At 36.4% G+C, this 22,185-nt stretch overlaps 1 protein-coding gene across 6 annotated transcripts in view; it reads left to right on the top strand.

Moving 5' to 3' along the window:
- ROBO1 (roundabout guidance receptor 1) overlaps positions 1–22,185 on the top strand; it is a 1,227,175-nt gene that overhangs the window by 656,927 nt on the left and 548,063 nt on the right. For all 6 annotated transcript variants that reach the window (XM_070455058.1, XM_070455063.1, XM_070455057.1 and 3 more), the window contains one exon: positions 9,103–9,186. In XM_070455058.1, coding sequence (XP_070311159.1) covers positions 9,103–9,186 — 84 coding nt within the window. The remainder of the gene's footprint in view (positions 1–9,102; positions 9,187–22,185) is intronic.

A 22,185-nucleotide genomic window follows, 5' to 3' on the forward strand; every position in this document is an offset into this window, starting at 1 on the left:
AGGTCAGAACCTCAGATGTGATCACCATACCTCAAAACCAGATTTATCCCTCTATGAAAAAAGGAGTGATCTATTTCTTCTTGGTCCCCAACATCATTTTAATGCTACGGAAGGAGTATTCCATTAATGCGGGTGTTACTATTGTGCCACTTCTGCCCTTAACATGCGAGATGTGTCCATGCAGCTGGCGCAGCTGGGGCCACCACCTGTTAACTCACTTCAGGCACCATTTAATTAGCCCACGTTGAAGTTACCCTACGCTTTGACTGGAAAGGAGTGGAACAGTAGCAGATGCTAAGCACAATAAAAGAAAAGCTCTTGAATACCAGGGCAAAGTGGGTGGAGAGAATAACAAAAAAGTCAACAGATGGAGAGAGCCAGAAATATTAGTAAAATGGACCGGAAATTAACTCTCACAGATAAAGTTCAAGGGAGCAAGTTTCTGCAGATTAAATTCCATCCCACCAAGGTATCTGTCACATCAGAGGTAACTGAGGATTTTATTTGAGCATTTTGAGTATATGCAGAATTCAATTAGACAATTGGCTTAGTTTTTCGTTATATAAAGGGATAGTCATTACTTATTGTTTCCATGAAAACGTCCATGACTTTCGGACAAAATAATCCAGGCATCAAAGAAAAACAAATGTTGTCATGATAAAGCATAATTTTCCCTAATATTTTAAGAGCTCTAATTTGTCAGTGTTCCCACTAGAAGAGATCTGGAAACAAATGGTTTTAAAATTATAAGCATTTCTCCATCAGTAAAATGATTTCCATGCAGAAGGCACTTTATCTTGCTTTGTGCTTTATCTTACTTTGTCAAATTAAGTTGAATTTAAATGAGTTAAAAACATCTTCTGGTGATATTTGTATTCTTCTGATTTGCAAGCTTATCCATTAATGTATTTGTCTTCCTAACTTTCAGTAGTATACTTTATGTTAATAGGATTTTACAGATAGAGATAGATATATAAAGATATACATGTATATATATATCGTTTTTTTTGCTGTTTTTGCTTTAATATAGGTTAATTTCTAGTACTGGATCAGATTTCACCAGCTTGGGATATATCCCAAATTAGCTCAAACAAAATTATATTTGAGAATTTTCATGTAGCTATTTCTCCATTGTTTTTCCAGAACTGTAATATTTTTACAAATGCAGAAACAAAATGTGACATTGGCAAACCAAATATTAATTCCAAATTTGTATTGTATTACTTTAGCTTCAAAAATAGCCTCTCTGAAGAATGCATTACATTTACTCAAATCAGGATATATCTGTACTTTTATCTATATGTCTATATCTGAAATTGCTCAAGTCAGAGAATGCTCATAAAGCAAAAGTAGAGTTCACCTACCTAGCAATATTTAGTAGCTTTCTTTAAATTACAACTTCTTTTGGCTTTGAGAATTATCATTATTTATTATATTTTCCTTTATATATGGTTTGTCATACATGGATATTTGTAAATCACCCCTTTTTAATATGCAAGAAGGTCAACTTCCACCAGTAAAACACTCATATGACTTAAGTTTAACAATTTTCTATTACCTAGAGTATATATTTGCATGGAAAGTGGGAAAGGGAGAAGGCTATTATTCTATCAGCAATAGTAATTTACCATAATGCCATTCTGAATTAGATTTATAGTAAATTTAACTATGTAAGTATATAAGAGAATCCTAAATAAGTGAATAATTGATATTCATTCATTAAGAAAAGTTACCTCTGTCTTAAACTCTTGACTCTAGCAAAACTGAGTCGGTTTTTCATCCAATCATTCAGCAAAAATGTATTGATTATCTACTCTGCTCTAAGTACTGTGCCAGGGCCAGGCATACTAAGTCTTGACCCTGCTTTAAGTGCTCTTAAGCTGATACCAAAACATAAATCTTTGTCCCTGAAGAGTAACAAAAAAAGCTGTTGTCAAAAAAAGAGGACTCTGAATTTACCTTGAATATTTTTAGTCAGTGATTCAATCTCCAAATTTAAAAAATATGTGGGCAAAACTTTATTTTAATGATAAATCCTATTTTCATAATATTTTACTATGTATTTCTAGCTTAAACACAACCAGTTTCCTTTTGTATTTTGTATGGTCTATGAAAGAAGATAGTGAAGAAGCCCTGTGAGATGCTTAATGGAGCTCAGAAATAGATTTGTGAAATTACACAATCTTATTGTTCAGCGACTGGAAAAGAATCACTAATCTAGTGTTCCATTGCCTATATACTGTCGAATTCCATCCAGCCCCTAGAATTAGATTGATGAGTAAAGACAGTATAGTAAAATAGAGTACCATGAAAACATGTGGGCGCTTTGTAGTCAGGAATTTGAAATCAAATTCCAAATTCGCTGCTTACTGATTGCATGACAGAGACCAAAGGAATTCTCTGAGCGTTAGTTTCACCATCTTTAAAACGGGAACATTGTCATGTGGACTATGATCATGATGATGACTATGATCTTGATAGAGCTGAAAAAATGACATGAGAAAATATACATATACATAAATGATTTACTTCATATTAAGTAAACTAAAGCATTGTTTGAATATTATTTGTGATTATAATCAGAACAATTTTTACTTCTGTTTTCTCACATACTATGTATGCATTCTAATCAACTAAACTAGAAAATGTGAAAAAGCACTAACATTTAATTTGAAATCATTGTATGAAATCTTTTTCATTTAATACAATCCCAGAATCTTAGGTCACAGGTACAATAACCTAGTTTATCATGGAGATTATTTCAGTCAAATACCAAATTACTCTGAATGTTTTTTGTTTCTCTCAATGGTAATGGATGGTAAAATCTTGCAATTTAGGAAGAACCGTCTGGGCTTTCCTGGTAGCTCAGCTGGTAAAGAATCCATCTGCAATGCTAGAGAAACTGGTTTGATTCCTGTGCCAGGAAGTTCCCTTGGAGAAGGGAGAGGCTACCCACTCCAGTGTTCTGTTTCCCTGATGGCTCAGACAGTTAAGAATCTGCCTGCAGTGTGGGAGATCTGGGTTCATTCCCTGGGTTGGAAGACCCCCTGAAGGAGGACATGGCAACCCACTCCAGTATTCTTGCCTGGAGAATCCTCATGGACAGAGGAGCCTGGTGGGCTGCAGTCCATGGGGTCGCGAAGAGTTGCTTAGTGCAACTAAGCCCTAAACACCACCATTCACTAAAAACTTTATTTGAATACATATTTTACATCAATTGTATCATGTAAATTCATTTTATCTCAGCATATTTTCTAACAATCATTAAGTCATTGTCCGCATGGATCATTATATTCATGATTCTTTTATCTTTGAAAGAATATAACACAGCACCATTGGCTTTCTTTCTAATAGCAAAATTAAAAGTGGCTATAAAATGTTGCTTTTTCTTTGTTACTATATTGCTGCTTAAAAAGTTAGGTTTCATTCAGCATTTTGTAGCACAATTTTGGAACCTGATACATATTATACTTAATATTCTATAATGTATAGACTCCTGGAAAAGTCATTCAGTCTTCACTATGAATGATTTTTTTTTTACTTGCTTCATTCTCTAATTTTTTTAAAGTAGATATTCCTAAAAGCACCTACTTTTTTTTTTCTTTCCACTTCTATAAATATAACTCTTATTTCTCGTCTTAACCCCAATACAAAACAATGGAGAAAATGATAACGTACTTTCCATAATCATTTTAACCATACTTGATTAAAGCAGAAGTTTGAGTTTAATTTTAATTTGATCTTGTAGAATTGTGACACAAATTTAAAGCCTCACAGACATAGTTTTTGTGCTTGATTTTGTAATTCATTGCCTGGGTTTCTAATTAAATGTTCTCAGTACTTCATTTAAAGTACCCATTCCCTGCATTCCTCTTGATTAGTAGGAAAGAATCAATGAGAATTGATCCAATTTGCAGAACACAATTCTCATATTGATAGTAGTTTATATTCATTTGCTTTTCCCTAATCTTTTATTAATGGTCATCTTCAAAATGTCAATTAATGCCAGAGACCTCACAGTGATAATGCAAATCTATAAAGAAACTGTCTTGACACTTTACAGTAGGACCAAAGGAAGAAGATATTATTTTTAGCATCTATTTTCATAACTGAGTATGACAGAAATGAAGGATAAAGATGAAAACGCTAATGTTCCAAGCTATGAAATTCACACTCAATTAAAAAAATAAAAATAAATAAATGAAACAATTTAAACAACAGAGACCTCTACATTTCCACAAAGTAACACTGACTGCCATAATATAATGAACAGTTTAGAGAAATATGGGTTGAATGGTAGTACAAACATACAAATATAAAGTCTTTGTACTACAAAATTATTAGCTACTTTACTCATATCACTAGGAAAGGGAAACTTCATTGCATTATTTTCTGCTGCATATTATAGAGAAAGTTTTAGACCACTCAGTCTTCCTCTGCCATCCTTTAAACTTTTGGAAATGTTTTTCATTATAGATTGAGTAATTGTTAATATTATGCCATATTTGTTTTAGTGCTTTTAATATACTTTTCTGAACCATCTGAAAGTAACTTAAAGATAATTCATCCTTTACTTATTCAACATGTGTATCCTAGGAATATATTTTGTTTTCTGTAGATTTTAAGTTGAATCTTAAGTTGATTGAATTCAGGGCGAGCATTGTTAGCCCAGACACTTCCTAGGTTCCACTCTATGTTTTATCATGCAATTGTCTTCCTACTTTTAGTTACCAGCTATTCATGATATGAAATTTGCTTACTGAATGCAAGTGGTGACTGCCAGGTCAGTCTATCTATTATAAAAGTGAATTTTTCCTTATGCAGTTAGCAAGTAATCTGGGATAATACATTTTCCCTGTATATGCTGTTCCCTACAACTTTTTACCAAATGGATTTAGTATCTTTTGATGATGCTTGTCTGAATGAATTATTTTGTTAGAGGTTGCTATATAATGATTTTTTTCTAATTCAAAGTTTCCATTATTGTTTGGCATAGCTGTTGGGGAAATTTCAGTAAAGGCATTATTATATAAAATAACAAATTTCAAATTTACCCTTAATGTACCATTAAAGATAGTTGTATCACCTTTAATGCATTATTATATTTAAGGAGAAAGTTTTCTGAAAGACACAGAAAACTATAGGTCTTCATTCCCATTTATCATTGTTGTTGCTCACCAAATTTGTATAAGACTGTTACAAGAAGGCCCATTTATATATTATATAGCTTATACAAATAATGTGTATATTATATGATTATGTATATGAACATAGAAGAGATGTATATGTATATGTACATAGAAGAGAGGATGTAACTATAAAATTGGAATGGGTTACTTTGAGAAGCAGTGAAGATCATGTGGCCATTAAATTTAGATGAATTTGCAAATCTGATGAAAGATTGTTGTGAAAGAAAGTATGTAGAACATACTTCTAACTCTGAGTGTCTATAGTTTTATGACTCAAGAATTATTTTTCTATTGAAAGAGATGTTTTATATGCTTTTGCAAGTACTAGGGATACAGAGAGTATAATAGCATCTAATTTATATCAAGTTTTTTTTTTCTTCTGAGTATGATGAAAGTGAAAGTCGCTCAGTCCTGTCTGACTCTTTGCAACCCCATGTACTGTAGTCCATGGAATTCTCCAGGCCAGAATGCTGGAGTGGGTAGCCTTTCCCTTCTCCAGGGGATCTTCCGAACCCAGGGATCAAACCCAGGTCTCCCGCATTGCAGGTGGATTCTTGACCAGCTGAGCCACAAAGGAAGCCCAAGAATACTGGAGTGGGTAGCCTATCCCTTCTCCAGTGGATCTTTCCGACCCAGGAATTGAACCGGGGTCTCCTGCAGTTCAAACAGATTCTTCCCCAACTGAGCAATCAGGGAAGCCCTGAGTATGATACTGGTACAGAAATTACAGGTTTTGTATTTTCAAATTGTTTCAGACTGAAAGCCTATCCTGTGAGTGAGATTTACATCCTTGGTTATCACCTTTCATTAATTCATGAATTATCTTAAAGAAAAAAAAAAAGCCTTTCAAGGCTGTTCTGTGTTGCAGGTCCACTGTCGGACTTCAGGTTACCAATGTGAAACAGACAGATCACCTGATCTTTAGGGAATTCACTGTCTGGGGGGTAACAGATTCACGGAAGCCAGCACCCCTGGTGCTAGAGCATTTTTCAATGACCTGATGAATTTTATCAACTGTAGCCACACCTACTTCAATTCAAGCCTGGGTGGCTCTAAATAAGCACTAAATAACCTCTTGCCTCATTTATATTCTATTCTACAGCTCACATAATCAATACTAGTTAACAAAAACTTTAAATGAATACCTTTTGGACTCTCTCCTACGGCTCACTCGCTGTTAGTCAAATGGTTGTTTCCTGTCATAATTACCTTTTGACAGAAAGGAAGAAGACAAAAGAATGTAGTAAAACTGGCATCTTTTGTTTCCTAGACCTAAAGATCTAGCGTGAGAAGTGAAAGTGTGAGTCACTCCATCGTGTCTGACTGTGCGGCCCTGTGGACTATAGCCCCAGGCTCCTCTGTCCATGGAATTGTCCAGGCAAGAATACTGGAGCGGGCTGCCATTCCCTTCTCCAGGGGATCTTCTGGATCAAGGGATCAAACCTGGGTCTCCCGTGTTCCAGGCATATTCTTTACCATGTAAACCACTAGGGATGCACATTAGTGATTAAAGACAATACTCGACAGACAGAATATACTGCAGAAGTAAGGTAAAATTCACTGATGCAAAGTCTGTTATTTCCTGAGCCTAGGAAGGGGCTAGATGTTAATGAGTGGAAACAGGAAAGCAAATTCAGAAACCACTTAGGATAAGTTACACATAGGTGAAAAATCTACTTTTAGCAGACTTAGGTATCTTGTTTCAAATGATAGTGAACTTCCTTTCCTTGTCTCTGCTGTTTTTGTAATAATGTCCTCATTCTCATCAGAGAAGCTTTAATAAAAAAGCATTCATAGCCCTTATCCCCAAAGTCTTATAATACCATTACAGAAAAATTTACTTAGATTTGGATAGATTTTTACAGTATTTTTAACAGAGTGGTGAGAAATATGTAGTTTCACATTAAATAAACTATCTCATCATAAATTGAAAGTAGTATTTCCTTTGAAAGAGGGCATCTGCTACTATAACTAAGTAGTCTGTAAAACTAAAGTTGACCCTAAACACACTGTATCTTTTAAAACTCAATTGTAAACAGGGGTGGTCCTTAAAAGCCTTTTAATGCATTTGAGCAAGCACCTTCCGTTTATCTTCCTACATGAAACTCTTTTATTTGGTTAGTCTATCTGAGCAAGGTTACCTAGTTTGAGACAGAACATTGTCCTAACACTGCTTCAAAATACGCAAAAATGCCTGGTTCCCATTCTGTCTTACTGCTGTGGCTTACATCTCTGACCAAAACAATCTGTGCATATAAACAAGTTAACAGACTTGAGGGGTAGCTGGTGGACTGGTTCCCTGCCCTACCACTCCCAGAGTTGGTTTTTAAGGACGAACATGACCAGAGCCATTCCTGGGAAGGCAAGGATGAATAGAGTGATAATGAGCCCTCTTTTTTTTTCCCCTTTAGTCTGCGGAGATCTGAACCTTTTTTCCCCCTTCACTTTAACCTCACCAGGGTAATTAAGTGACACATGGACTGGGGAGAAGGGAAGACAGGGACAGGGTCGTTAAACATGCTACATGCAGAAAGCCACAAAGCAGACTCGTGTGGGACTTTTTATCCTCTTTTAAAATGCTCTACAACCTCCTTGAATAGCGGTGTCTAAGACAAAATGTGTCAGTCTAGCTAAAAAAAAAAAAAAAAAAAAAAGCTAGCAGGGACACAGAATTAATGACCCCTGCGCTGTTTGTAAAGGAGCATTACCTGCGTGTCCTGCCTGGCAGCCTCATTCATAAGTGACAGACTTTCCTTCCTCGAGTAAACAGCTGCGCTTCTTCACGGCTCAGACTAAGAAACCCTCTCTAGCGGCTGCTCAAGGTGGTTAGAAAGCCTACAGGACAGCTCAACTTGAATGACCTAGGACTCTCTGGTATTCGATCTAGGAGGTAGGCACTTGGGTTTTATTGTGTCTGTTTGCTTATCAACAACAGAGCTTAGAGACTCTGCCCATATTTATCTAACAGACAGAGTGACTGAGCTCCAGCGAAATTAGTGGTGTCACGGGCTGTGTGCATCTATTTATAGAGCAGCTCTGCTTTGGAATATTGGGACTTGAATGCCATCATGCTTAGCCTAAAATTCGACATAGGAGAATTGATGGGCAGTTTGAGAAACATACAAAACCATTTCTTTTATTCAAGAAAAGTGAGAATGAATGAATGGAAGTACCTGTCTGGATGATTGTACTCTAGAATCAAAAGCAATTTGGAATGTTTTCAAATATTCAAACCCACATGTGCAAAGTTAAGTCTCCTTTTCCACATGCATTCATTTTAGTGAATGTATCTCAGTCCTTTAAGATGACAAATTGTTGCCTTTTGAGAGATGGGATGTTGCAGTGCTTTCTTTACTGCTGCTCAGAAAAGTATGATGTTTTTATCATCTGCCCTCTTCTTTGACAAGACCCTCTTTCTCCCCACACCCTCCCCCCCCACACACACCCCCATATGAGGTACAGTCCCTGGAGTCTGTAATTGGCAGGAGATGAAGCGATGATGGGGAGTGATCACAGTCAATAGCTTTGATTAACAATAAGGTAGAAAATTAGCAATGCTAGCATTCAGTCACCCTGGCCTCTCCCTCCTCCATATGCTCCCTCAGTCCGCGCTGGCGGCCTCACAGAGGGCAGTCAGAGCCCTCTCGCCAGCTTTGAAGTGCAGCAAAGGTGCAGGCAGAGCAGAGAATTAGGGAAATTAAGGAGCAGAAGTAGAAAGTGTGAGCCATGCTGCTGAGCCCTTCGCCGGGCTCAGTGAGCCGCAGGCGGGGCGAGGAGGAAGTGCGCTGTGTGTTGTCCCTGTGTGTGTTTCTGTCACATGTGGATTTACTTGTGTCTGGACATGCTGTGATCGAAATGGCAACTACTGTTACTACTGTGACCCCATCAGCAGCTCTGGTGTTGTTTTCGACAGACCCTGAAGACGTAGAGAGGGGAAAAGACACCGGGACGCCCATCCCCACCTCTGATAACGATGACAATTCGCTGGGCTATACAGGTAGAGTGTTTCCCAGATATTAATCTTCCATTTCTCCTGAAATGCATCCACCTCCATCAGTCATCAACCACCTGTGTAAAATTATCTTTTCTAACCATCCCTGCCTCCTGCTAACAACCCCAACAACTTCTTGTCCTCATTTTCCAGATTTTATTCATTCTTCAGCTGGGAGACCATATTGCTAGAGTAAACACTCTGGGGAAGAGAAACAGAACATGAAAATTGCTTGCATGTCTGTTGTCTATTACTTTTAATATAAAAGGATGCTTATCAGCCTGAAATATTGGTGTCGCTAATATGTTTAGAAGCATCATACAGTCTTAGAGTTTTAATATCTAACTAAATTGCTATCAAAGGAGATACTACTTGCAAGTAATCGAGGATCAAAATTTTCTGTACTTTTGGTTTTTGTTGATACGCCTGTAGTCTTACCAACAACAGAAAGCAAACTCTTAACAAGAGTGTAATAAATCAGAATTACCAACTTATATCTCAGGATTATGTTTGCATGACTTCTTGTTACCTGATCTACACACCAGTTCTTAAATAGATGCATGTATATGTCAGCATAAAAGTAACAATTTAACTGATTGAATCTATTAGAAATAATTCATACTACAAATGTCTAAGAACGATTACGCTGGAAATACAGAAATGTTTCCGGCAGAATATGTAAGCATAGTTATAAACATAGCTCTATAAGTTATACATCTGAGACGATTTGACTAAACCTTTAGATAAAAGCAAAGAATGAAATACAATACTCTTAACCCATTGGATCAGAAAATGATGTGATAGTGGTCATGTTGTAATAGCAACTATTTATTATGTTCTTTTCATAAGTTCTTGTTAGCACAGTTTCATAGATTTTGCCAGCTTGTGGGCTGTAACTAGGGATGTACGGGGGGGTGTGGGTATATGGTAAACTAGCTGGGGTTAGAGATAATGGAGATGTGTACAATTACAATCTTATAGATGGTTGTGTTCAAAAGAGAATAAACCAACAGATACATTTCACCTTGGTGTAAAATAATAAACTGGTACTTTGGAAGCATCTTTACTGTGTTCATAGTAATAATTATCTCCAATACTATCCCTCATCTACCAAATTCAGGGTTTGAAACATGCGGAATAACTATAAAAATTGATAGCACCTTTATAAGCAGCTTTAGTACTTTTAGTCATAGATAACTCATTCTCATTTCTCCCCTATCTTCCAACATAATAACTGAGATTTAAGTACCACCCAATCAAAGCCCATTGGTGGTGAGATGGTGAGGGAATTTGTGTGATACTTTTTCAGAAAGATAGAATAAGAGCTGTAAATGCCATTTCTTAATACCATAAATACTGAGAAAGTTCATATTTATGAAAGGAGGAATCCAACAGAGTGTTCTTTCTCAGGGGTATCCTCATTTGCCAGTGCATCTTAGTTCAATTCCCTTGTGCTCACCCAGTCTAAACAACTGCATTGTTTAGATACACTAATAGGGTTTGCTCTTTGTCTTTTATGGATTTTCTGAAAATTATATATAACCAATGCATAAATCATGTTGGAGTGTTGAATTAAGAGAACCTAAATAAAAATGCATTTGAGACTACATGTAGCATTTTTGGAATTTTTCATTCTTATTTTTCTTCGTTGGGTTAATCAGTAATCAGATTTCTGCTATGAAGCATATCATTAGATTAGTTAATAGGAGGAGGTAGATAACTTAAAAAATAATCTTTAGATTCTACATGGGAACTAATTAAAGCAACACCATTTAATGTGAAGTGCCTGGAAGAACAGTCTTCTGAATGATCTTGTTCCTGAGACTGTAAGAGTTTGTACTAATCTTACACCAAATCAAGTTTGTTTCATATATTTTACTTCAGTGGAGTTAATTATTCAGGAACTTCTTTTCTACTATATGAATTAGACATGCTGTTTGTGTCTCTTTTATTTGCATTCCGACCTTTTCTTTGCTCATTAAAACCTCCACTGAAAGTGATAAAAATTCAATAGGAAAAAAATGTGTGTTGTCTGCTTGATAACAATTATAAAGATTTTAGTTGCCTCTAAAGTTGACATAATCACACAAAGTATTAAATGAAACTACCCACAGATTTCCTTTTGTATGCATGTCAGTTTGTGTTGTTTGTGTGTCTGTGTGTGTGAATTCCTTTTACTATGACCATGTATAACTGAATTGTTAGAATCTTTATCTTATATGAGGTAATTCAGTTCAGAGGGAAGTAAGATGAGCTATCTGTTCAGGAACATTTTTACATATTTAACATAAATTGACTGTAGTTTAGTACATCCAGAGTTTAGTAACTCCGGATATGACAGGAAGAGCATTGTCAGAAATAACATATAAATATTAAACAACACAGAGAATATGAAACAGTTGTCAAATAAATCACTGACATGAGTTAGTTGCAAGATAAACTTCCAAAAATATTAACAAGTAAATGTATCAAGTGTTGTTTGAGGTGTCTATATTTTTTGTACAATTTCTCAGAATGACTGTGCAAGTTTTATGTACTGGTAGACTGGGTATTTATTTTTCAGTACATGTTGCTTCATTTTGATGAGCTGACATGTAGGACTTTCCTTCCTTCTCCTAACATTCATAAGTTTAAAGAACAAAAGCTTCTCGGAAGGAGTCATGCAATTCTGGAAAACATATTTGCAGCAACATGAAACTCCCAAAGAAGAAAATCACCACTTCACTAATATTCACATCCACACACCCCCAATTCTTTCTTTTTCTACCACTACAAAGAGTACAATTTGCACTACGAGCTAATTTGTTACTTCAACATCTGCTCTGTTCCTTAAGTCACTGGGGACCATCACTATCAAACTGACCCTTCAAACTAGAACCCAAGGACTTGTATCATATACATGAATTTTTTTTATCAATGATGTAGTCCACAAATGATAACCTTTTATTAATACTTACTATTAAACCATATACTGTACTTATCTAAATTACTTAATGGATTTAATTGAGAGGCCCAGAAAAATATAGTAATATGGAGTTTAAGGAAGAAATAAATTGACCCTTTTTCTCTTTGCCATCTTCAGATACAATGCTGTAAAGTTATGTAAGGTTCGAAAGTATTTTCTTTCTTCTACTAATCAACGAATACAGAATAGTTTCTAAGGTAGCATGACAGCATGTTATTAGAGTGAACTTGTACATTTTTTAAAGAGAAGTAGCCCATTTACAGCCCATAAACAGTAGCCATCCTGTTTAATTGTGTCATAAATATTGGGGATTATTTTACAGTCAAAGTATATAGAGTTTGTTGCAAGAACAAGTGAGGTGGGATTTCAAATCAGCTTTTTGTGGGGTCAGACAGACATCCCAAAGAAGTCGAATATGTAATGATCAATTATTTTTTTAAGGAGTTTCTACAAAGAATACATTGTACATTGACTTCTAGAAATCATATGGTGTTTTACAAATATGAAAAAAACCTAAGTAACACACCCAAGAATATTTAAATGTCTGAAATATATACAGAAATAACATACAGCTTTACTCAATGACACAACATTTAGACAGAAATTTATCAATACATAAAAATTTAGGGAATAAGTGAGAGTTAATGACATCCTAGAAGCATGTTTAATCTTTCCAGAAAGTTGTGGTTATTAATTAGAAAACAAATGAACTTTATATGTTTCTTAAGTACCAGAAAAATGTCTGTAAATTTGATGAGTAATACATTTCTACATACTAAGAATAAGATAATGCCTCCCATCAACCTGGGTCTGTTTTGAGGAATAGTTTCCTATATTTGCAGTAGCATATTGGGAGAAAAGCTAAATGTAAATTTGAAAATCTTGAAACTGAACAGTTATCAGAATTATGTTCAGTGTCAATTTAAGTAAAACTCTAGCCATGGAATGTCAGAGTTGCAGAGTAATTTCAAATCGGAATAATGGTGTCTTCTATAAATCAACACTACCTCCAAATAAACTTTGGTTAGGATTGTTTGGTGAGAAACAAAATATATGCTCTATTAAAAAAAAATCTTGGAGTGGGTTGCCATTCCTTCTCCAGGGGATCCTCCCGACCCAAAGATCGAACCCCTGTCTCCTACATTGCAGGCAGATTCTTCACCACCTGAACCACCAGGGAAGCCCCAGCATGTTTTCTCATATACACACAAATATCCCCCAAACCTTGTTTGCCCCACATTTTGGAATCTCAACAGGTAACTGTTCATTTATGGTGTCATTGATTCTTCTGTCATTCTACATTCTTAGTGCTATAGCTTCCTGACTAAAATCAATCAGAAGCTTCATTGTAGTGTGTGCATTTTTTAAAAACTTATGTATTGACACTAATAAGTATCATTTATTATCACTTAATGGGTGCAACGAAGTTTTCTAAGCACTTAACATGACTTAACTCAATTAATCCTCATAACAACCTTCTCAGAAAGATGTTGTTATTAATAGTGATAGTACCTAATGTCTGCTTCAGTATTCCAGAAGAGAAATTAGTGATGTTTTCCAGCATCATAAAGGTTGTAAGGGGTAGTTGTAATTATAAGCTACATTACAGCACACAGCTAGAAGTTAAATAGATTAGCCATGTTCCTTCTACACAACACCAGTACTAGTAACCAGTATTTTAAGTCTCTGCGGAGCTCATCCTAGGTTCGTTATTATCACAATAATGGATGCACATGTTGTTTAAATCAAATAAGACAAAAGCTTTAAACAAGAATAAGTGGGTCCCTCCTTATTCTTGAACCTACCTCCCTTTAATCTATTTTCTTACTCTTTTAGACATTTCTTCTGATAATTTCCTTTATATTTTTAAATAAATTGAATCTACAAATACTTCTTGACTTGTCAGTTTTATAAATTATCTCATAATCTTTTTCCCTCTTCTTCCACTGTCACATTCTTTGTTAAATTAGCAGTCAGAATTTACATTATTAGGCTTAAGCAAATTGTCCCTTTGTGAGTCTACCACAGAGACAAGTAAAATACTAAAATTGCATTGCCATCTTTGTACAAGACTGTTCATTTTCTGGAACTAATCATTGAATTTTAACTTCCTAAGTGCTTAGTGATGTCCAGTATTCCATTGGTCAGAGGTTTTTTCAGATGTCTTTCTCATAAAAGCCTCCATTTTTGTCCCAAACTGATTTCTCTGTAGACCTGGGACTTTCGGACCTTCTTTCATCACTCTCTTATATTAGTTCTACTTCCCAGCAGTCAGTTCTTCCACTTTCCTGGTTTGTCTTCTCTTTAACAGAAGCCTAGTCTTCACAAAATATATCATAATAAAACTTTTAAAACATGAAGAACAAAGAACTTTTACTATAATTAACTTTATTGTGGCTTATCCATGTTTGCTTGCTTATTTGTTCAAATGCTGGGTACCAGATCAGTCACTCAGCTCAGCCACTCACAGGGAAATTTTCTTAAATTATTTTTTGATAATTCCCATCTCTACATCCCCTGTTCTGAAATTGCTGTTAATCAGACTGTGAACCCCTTAGATTGATTCATTAAGCCTCTTGTCCTTTCTTTCCTAATTTCTAATTCTTTGCTGTTTTCTCTCCTACTTTCTGGGAAGCATCCTTGATATTTATTGTCTACTAATGCTTTTAGCAAAATATTTTACCTGTTTATTATGATAAATTTCTGAGAGTTCTTTCTTATCCTTTGATGTCTAAAGAACTTCTGTAAGTCAAGATTTCAAACTAATTTTACTGACAGTCGCTTTTTATGCTAAACCTCTGAGTCCTCAGGTTTCCCTGGTAGCTCAGTCAGTAAAGAATCCGCCTTCAATGCAGGAGACCTGAGTTCCATCCCTGGGTTGAGAAGATCCCCTGGAGAAGGGAATGGCTGCCCACTCCAGCATTCTTGCCTGGAGAATTTCATGGACAGAGGAGCCTGACAGGCTACTGTCCATGGGGTTGCAAAGAGTTGGACAGGGCACAGAGACTTTCACTTTCCTTTTCCGAGTCTTCTAATATATGGGTAAATTATTAGAAGTCTCTTTATAATCAGTTTATAAGTGAGAAAACTGAGACTCTTAAAGTTATTATGATTTAACCATGATAGTATAGATATTTAGCAGTGAAAACTTAACTAGAACTATGTCTCTCAAATCTGACTTAGTGCACTTTTTAACTTAAAATATGTCATAGACTCAATTGGAAATGAAGAAGTGTAAGAAAATAAACTACTGAACACATTAAAATTAACGCTATACTTAAGTGGTTACATATTAATATATTTTAAGTCCTTTCTATTTGGCTCTAGAAAATAACATGCTAATATGAAAACTCATATAAAATACATATGCTACTCTTTATGAAATATTTGTGTGATCATTTATTCATTTACATAAACAAAACCAGCTTTTTCTGGAATTAATAATTGAATTTTATTCATATTAAGTACCTACCCTAGGGCGGGCATTGTCCTGGGGACACGGGTTATTTAAGATTTAAATTCTGTTAAAATCAGTACCATGCATGACTTTTCTTTGGATCATTATATTTGATGAATCCCTCATTAACTTGTTCTTTGCAACTTGTGCATCACACATTTGTGCATAGTAGGGAATTAATAAACATTCACTAAAATGATAAGTTAAACCATCTCTACTTTCTGTTAACCCATATTGGGAAGAAAATCATAGCATCATATCATTTAACCAATTGGTCTAGTTTTTCAAAGTAAAGGGAAAGAGAGATTTTTTCCAGATTTATAAAGCTGTAAAATGTGTGTGTGTGTTTTCTTTTTTTTTTTTTTTTGAGTGACCACAATTTTCAGGCAGTTCTGTCAATTCTCTGACAATATGAAAAGGAAGCAAATGAGACAGAAGATTGGGATACTGGGTTACACTTATGTATACCACTCCAAAATCCTTTCTTTTTTAATTAAAGCAAAAAGAAAAACTGGCTTTATTTTTGTGATAATTGACATAGGGAGTAGACATGCCTAACTTTGCCTTCCTGAAGTTTAAGGGATGTGGCACATGGAAGCTTCAAGTGGATTTGAGAATTGAAAGTTAAGTTGAACCATAACAACAATGGGATTCTATGAAAGAAGATTTCAAGGGAGTCTATTTCAATTAATTTTTTTATATTAAAAGTCAAATTGTGTGTTGTCCTAACATTATTAGCAATAATTATAATCCCAGAGTTTGTAATGAATGTTTTGGAGATTTAAATCATTGCAAAAAGGTGTTGACTAAGGCACTGATTGTTATATTTAGTATTTTATAACATTTTCAATCTGGAAAACCTTGTAGCTACTTATTTTGAGTAGAGGAGGGAAGAGTAAAGTGTCTCAGCTTCTATATAATGGAAAAACCTTGACTTTAATCGGAAAATTTCGTCTAACTTTATTTTCTTAGATGTTCCAGTGGAGAAAATACTTTGCATACATAGTTTTTTGAATTTTTGAAAGAATGTTTTTCTTTTGATTTTTTTGAATATATCACAAAGTAACAAATTTTAGAGATGTGTAGATAAGTTGATAAACTCTGAAACATAAAGTCAGTTCAGTTCAGTCACTCAGTCGTGTCCAACTCTTTGCGACCCCGTGAATCGCAGCATGCCAGGCCTCCCGGTCCATCACCAACTCCCAGAGCTTACTCAGACTCATGTCCATTGAGTCAGTGATGCCATCCAACCATCTCACCCTCTGTTGTCCCCTTCTCCTCCCACCTTCAATTTTTCCCAGCATCAGGGTCTTTTCAAATGAGTCGGTTCTTTGCATCAGGTGGCCAAAGGATTGGAGTTTCAGCTTCAGCATCAGTCCTTCCAATGAATATTCAAGATAATTTCCTTTAGGATGGACTGGTTGGATCTCCTTGCAGTCCAAGGGACTCTCAAGAGTCTTCTCCAACACCACAGTTCAAAAACATCAATTCTTTGGCACTCAGCTTTCTTTATAATCCAACTCTCACATCCATACATGACTACTGGAAAAATCATAGCTTTGACTAGATGGACCTTTGTTGGCAAAGTAATGTCTCTGCTTTTTAATATGCTGTCTAGGTTGGTCATAACTTTTCTTCCAGGGAGCAAACGTCTTTTAATTTCATGACTCCAGTCACTATCTGCAGTGATTTTGGAGCCCCCCCAAATAAAGTATCAGGCCCTTTTTAAGTGTGAATGACATCCTGAAGACAGAGCTCCTATGCACATGAGGGATTCAGAGTAAGAGTTTTTAGTGAGGTTTAACAAATTTTGAAGAAATAAATAATTCTTGTGTTGTATCAGACATAGTAAAATGGTCTACTTAATTATCTCAAGAATTCAGTAAGATCTTCATTTAGACAACAATTTATGCAAAGTAATTAATATTTTAGCTTAACTATTCTCCACTTTGACTACAGAGGTAAGACTTTGGAAATGACTATCTAATAACCTAGTAAGACACATCCCAAGCTCAAAGGCTTCCAAACAGTTGTCATTGTTGTTTAGTCACTGAGCCTTGTCCGATCTGTGACCCCATGGACTGTAACCTTCCAGGCTCCTTTTTCCATGAAATTCTCCAGGCAAGAATACTGGAGTGGGTTTCCATTTCCTACTCCTTCCCAACCCAGGGATCAAAACCCATGTCTCCTGCATTGGCAGGCAGATTTTTTTACCACTGAGCCACCAGGGAAGGCCACTAAACAGCATGTGCCAGCAACATGATGCTTAGCTTCCAGCCGTGAGCTGTCAGCGTACAGTCATGAGTAGAGTCTCATGCCTGCACTTCTTCAGATCCCTGCTTAAAGTCCTATGGAAACCATGCTCCACCTTTTCTGTTTTAGCTTTTCCAATTCATAAAAAGGAAATAATAGTTGGCACTCACTAATGTTTTGAAACTTTAAAGAGAATTGGCTAGTCTTTCCTGATCTCTAATTTTTAGAGAGATTTATAGGAAATGATCATTTTTTTCCCCTTACAGTTGTTTCTATAGATTTTTTTTCCCCCACAATTCATAGACTTCAGTTATCCAAAGAATTAATACTTGGAGGGTCATATAATCAGGACATAAGCATTTGCTATAAAATTATTTTATTATTATTACTTTACATTGCTGCAAAGAAACTATTGAATCAGCTAAATGTTTGTACTACAACTATGGGATCATTGCTTTCCCCTGAGGCCCAAGGTGCTCAATGCTGTGATTCTACTGCCAGAATTTGCCATCATACCAAGTCCCATTGGGCTTCACTGGAGGCTGATGGTAAAGAATCTGCCTACAATGCAGAAGACCAGGGTTGATCCCTGGGTCTGTAAGCTCTCCTGGAGGAGAGCATGTCAACCCATTCCTATATTCTTGCATGAAGAATTCCATGGACAGAAGAGCCTAGTGAGCTACAGTTCATGAGGTCGCAAAGAGTTGAACATGACTGAGTGACTTTCACTCACTCACTCATGCCCCATCACTGCATTATGGATTTTCTCAATCATGTGGTCCAGACAAGAAAGCTGCTTTGCATGGCAAGTTGGATCAGTAGGGCAGCCTTCTCATGCTCCTTGTTACACTCAAAAGGGATAGCATTGAGGGCGGTTGATTAATAGAAATAAAAAACTCACCCAAATGTGTTATATGTTTCCACCATTATCCAAAGATACCCAACAAGCAGACATATTACTAAAAAATGTGGGTTGCTTTGGCAAAAATATCCTGACAGGAACATACCATTAAACGTCACAGAAATAGTAGGCAGAACCTGTTTGTTGTTTTTTTTTAATGGGATTTTTGTCTCACATCCTTTGGAATGCTTAGTTCTTACAAAGTCATAGAGTAACTGTAGCTTACTGCTCACCAAGATTTATGAGCATGATTTCAACAATCTAGTGGACCAGGATGTTGACTTGGGGATAGTGAAATGATCAAGATCTCAGAGGAATAAAGAGAGAAGTTTGATGTACACTTAGATAAGATATGTAGCCCCATAACTACCAAGTGAAAGGAAAATTATTCTGGCATGATTTCTTTACTGGAGAAGAATGAATTTGCCAGAATAGTAGCTGCATTCTATGTGCCAGTGTCTGTTAATTTTCTCTGGTATAAAGAAAATATCTGCAAGATTCTTTAACACTTAAATCTCCTGATTTAAGTACAGTAATCTTGTCATTTCTCCAAACCCTATCTCTGTTATCCCAGGACTTAGTTTAATGGAGAAAAGATAAGGTCAAACGCCCATTGTGCAATGAAATGGTCCTTGAAATTGGCAGGAATTGGCTTATGTTTTCACAGAGATCAGTTCAGTCGCTCAGTTGTGTCCAGCTTTGCAAACCCATTAACTACAGCATGCCTGGCTTCCCTGTTCTTCACCAACTCCCAGAGTTTGCTCCAACTCATGTCCATTGAGTCAGTGATGCCATCCAACCATCTCCAATTCTTGCCCTCAATCTTTCCCAGCATCAGGATCTTTTCCAAGGAGTCAGTTCTTTGCATCAGGTGGCCAAATTATTTGAGCTTCACCTTCAGCATCAGTCCTTCCAATGAATATTCAGGATTGATTTCCTTTAGGATGGACTGGTTGGATCTCCTTGCAGCCCAAGGGACTCTCAAGAGTCTTCTCCAACACCACAGTTCAGAAGCATCAATTCTTTGGAACTCAGCTTTCATTATGGTCCAACTCCCACATCCGTACATGACTAATGGAAAAACCATAGCTTTGGCTAGACGGGCCTTTGTTGGCAAAGTAATCACAGAGATAGGGTGTCTCATTTGACTTGTTGATTTTACATAGAGCAACAATTCTAAAGACTTCTTACTATTTAAAAAAAAAAAAAATGGTCCCTAAGAATTCCCTAGTTGTCCAATGGTTAGGACTCAGGGCTTTCACTGCCATGGCCTATGTTTAATCCCTAGTTGGGGAACTAAGATTCCAAAAATCCCATGGCACAGCCAAAAATAAAAGGTTTTTTAAATAAATAAAATTTGAAAGCTTTCATTCAATGGGTCAAGGAGACACCTGTTTTTTTGCCAATTGTTGATTCAACTATGTTTTCAAAAACTGAAAAGATTGTCACAAGATGGATTTTTCAGGCACACTGGCAGATGTGCTAAGACAAAACTCTATCATTTGACTGATGAAACACACTTGTGTTCCAGATATCTAGATATTAGTATCACACAGTCTGCATCTCCCTTTCGTCAAATCAGATGTCTTGATAAATGGGCTTCCTTTAGGGAAATCCAAAAGTAAATTTATAGAACATAAATTTGACTTATGTAAAGGGTATTGCATGATGCTTTTTCATAACTACCAGGTCTCTCCTTCAGTTATGGGGGTTCAAACCCACTCACTAGGTGACCACTCACGCTCTGGCAATTGGGTAGTGGACTCAGGTCTTTTTTCACCAAACCTAGAGTTCATTATTTATTTAAAACTTAATCATACTTTGGTCACTTCACAACTATTTTTATTTTAGGAAGTCATGATGTGTAAACCACAACAAAAATCCGTGGGAGTTGGGTGACTATTGGAAAGACCATGCTCACTTTGTCTCTGTTAGTTAATTGCAACCATTTGGTCTTGGCCACCCCACGACCCTGGTAAAAGAATCCTCCTGCAAAGCAGGAGACCCTGGTTCAATTCCTAGGATGGGAAGATCCCCTGGAGAAGGGATAGGCTACCAACTCCAGTATCCTTAGGCTTCGCCCGTGGCTCATCTGGTAAACAATCTGCCTGCAATGTGGGAGACCTGGGTTTGATCCCTGGGTTGGGAAGATTCCCCTGGAGAAGGGAATGGCTCCAGTATTCTGGCCTGGAGAATTCCATGGACTGTAGTCACAGAGTCGGACATGACTGAGTGACTTTCACTTTTCATCCAATGACCCTATCATCCACATTGAAATCAGGAAGCTCATTGCAATGACAGTGCTTTCTAATTTCATCCCCAGCCTTCAAAGAACAAAGGCTACAGTGCTTTTCAGGGATGTAGGGGCTCCTCTCTGGAGATTAGAACAAAATGCCTTGTTGATAGGATTGTCTAATGGGCCCTTGCAGGAAACAAAATTGGAGAATGGGTAAGTATGTCACAAATGATAAGTCCACTCAAACATTTGAATCCCTCTATATCAGTACTGCCCAATAAAATTATAAATGCATGCCACAGATGCAAACCACATGTATACTGACACATTTTCTAAAAGCCATATTTTAAAACACAGTAAAAAGATATAACTGAAATTGTTTTTTAAATTATATTTTGCTTAACCTAATATAGACAAGATATTATTTCAATATGTAACCCATATTAAAATTATCATTGAGATAGCACTATTTAACTCTTTAAGGATATCTTGATTTAGATCAGCCACATATCAAGTGCTTGATAGTCACATGGGTTCCTCCTTCCCCATTATGCTAAAGAATTTCAGGCATTTATCTTTATTCACTAAACACATCATTTGAGGCTAAGTTTCAGTCAATACCAAGTAGACAGCTAGAACCACTTGCAGCAGCTCAAACTAGCCCTTGATTTCAGAATTTCTGTTAAATCCAATCATATTAATAAATGCAGCCACCTTAAAATTACTTCCCTTTGTTCCTGGTCTAACACATTTAGAATCATATTCTGTAGATATTCCTCAGGATTCTGTTGGTATAAATTAGCAAAATCTAGTAAGCCTCCTTTTCCTGAATTAGGTGTTAGAGTTGTGACATGTTGGAAATTGAATCTGATCTTTACTCTGGAGGTAATTAGGAGCAGTTGGGCAGGGTGTGAAGTGAATGGACACCCTTTAAAGTGGTAACTATCTGAAGGACTCCAAGTAAGGCAACTCCATCTTCATCCCTGGGAAGAAAAGACCCTTCCTGCTGTCGAGAGGAGGGCTCAAGTTTATCTGAACCCATCCACATAATTCTATGCCAGTTTTCAGGTCCTGCATTTGCCCAGTCAATGCTCTAAATTTTCACACAAGAGACCCCAATCCAGCAATGCTGAGTCAGAATTTCAGCCACAAGAGCACTGAGGCCATAAGCCACAAGATATTGTCTGTGCCCC

This window comes from Odocoileus virginianus, chromosome 25, assembly GCF_023699985.2.
Source record: "Odocoileus virginianus isolate 20LAN1187 ecotype Illinois chromosome 25, Ovbor_1.2, whole genome shotgun sequence".
In the NCBI taxonomy this organism is placed as follows: Eukaryota; Metazoa; Chordata; class Mammalia; order Artiodactyla; family Cervidae; genus Odocoileus; species Odocoileus virginianus.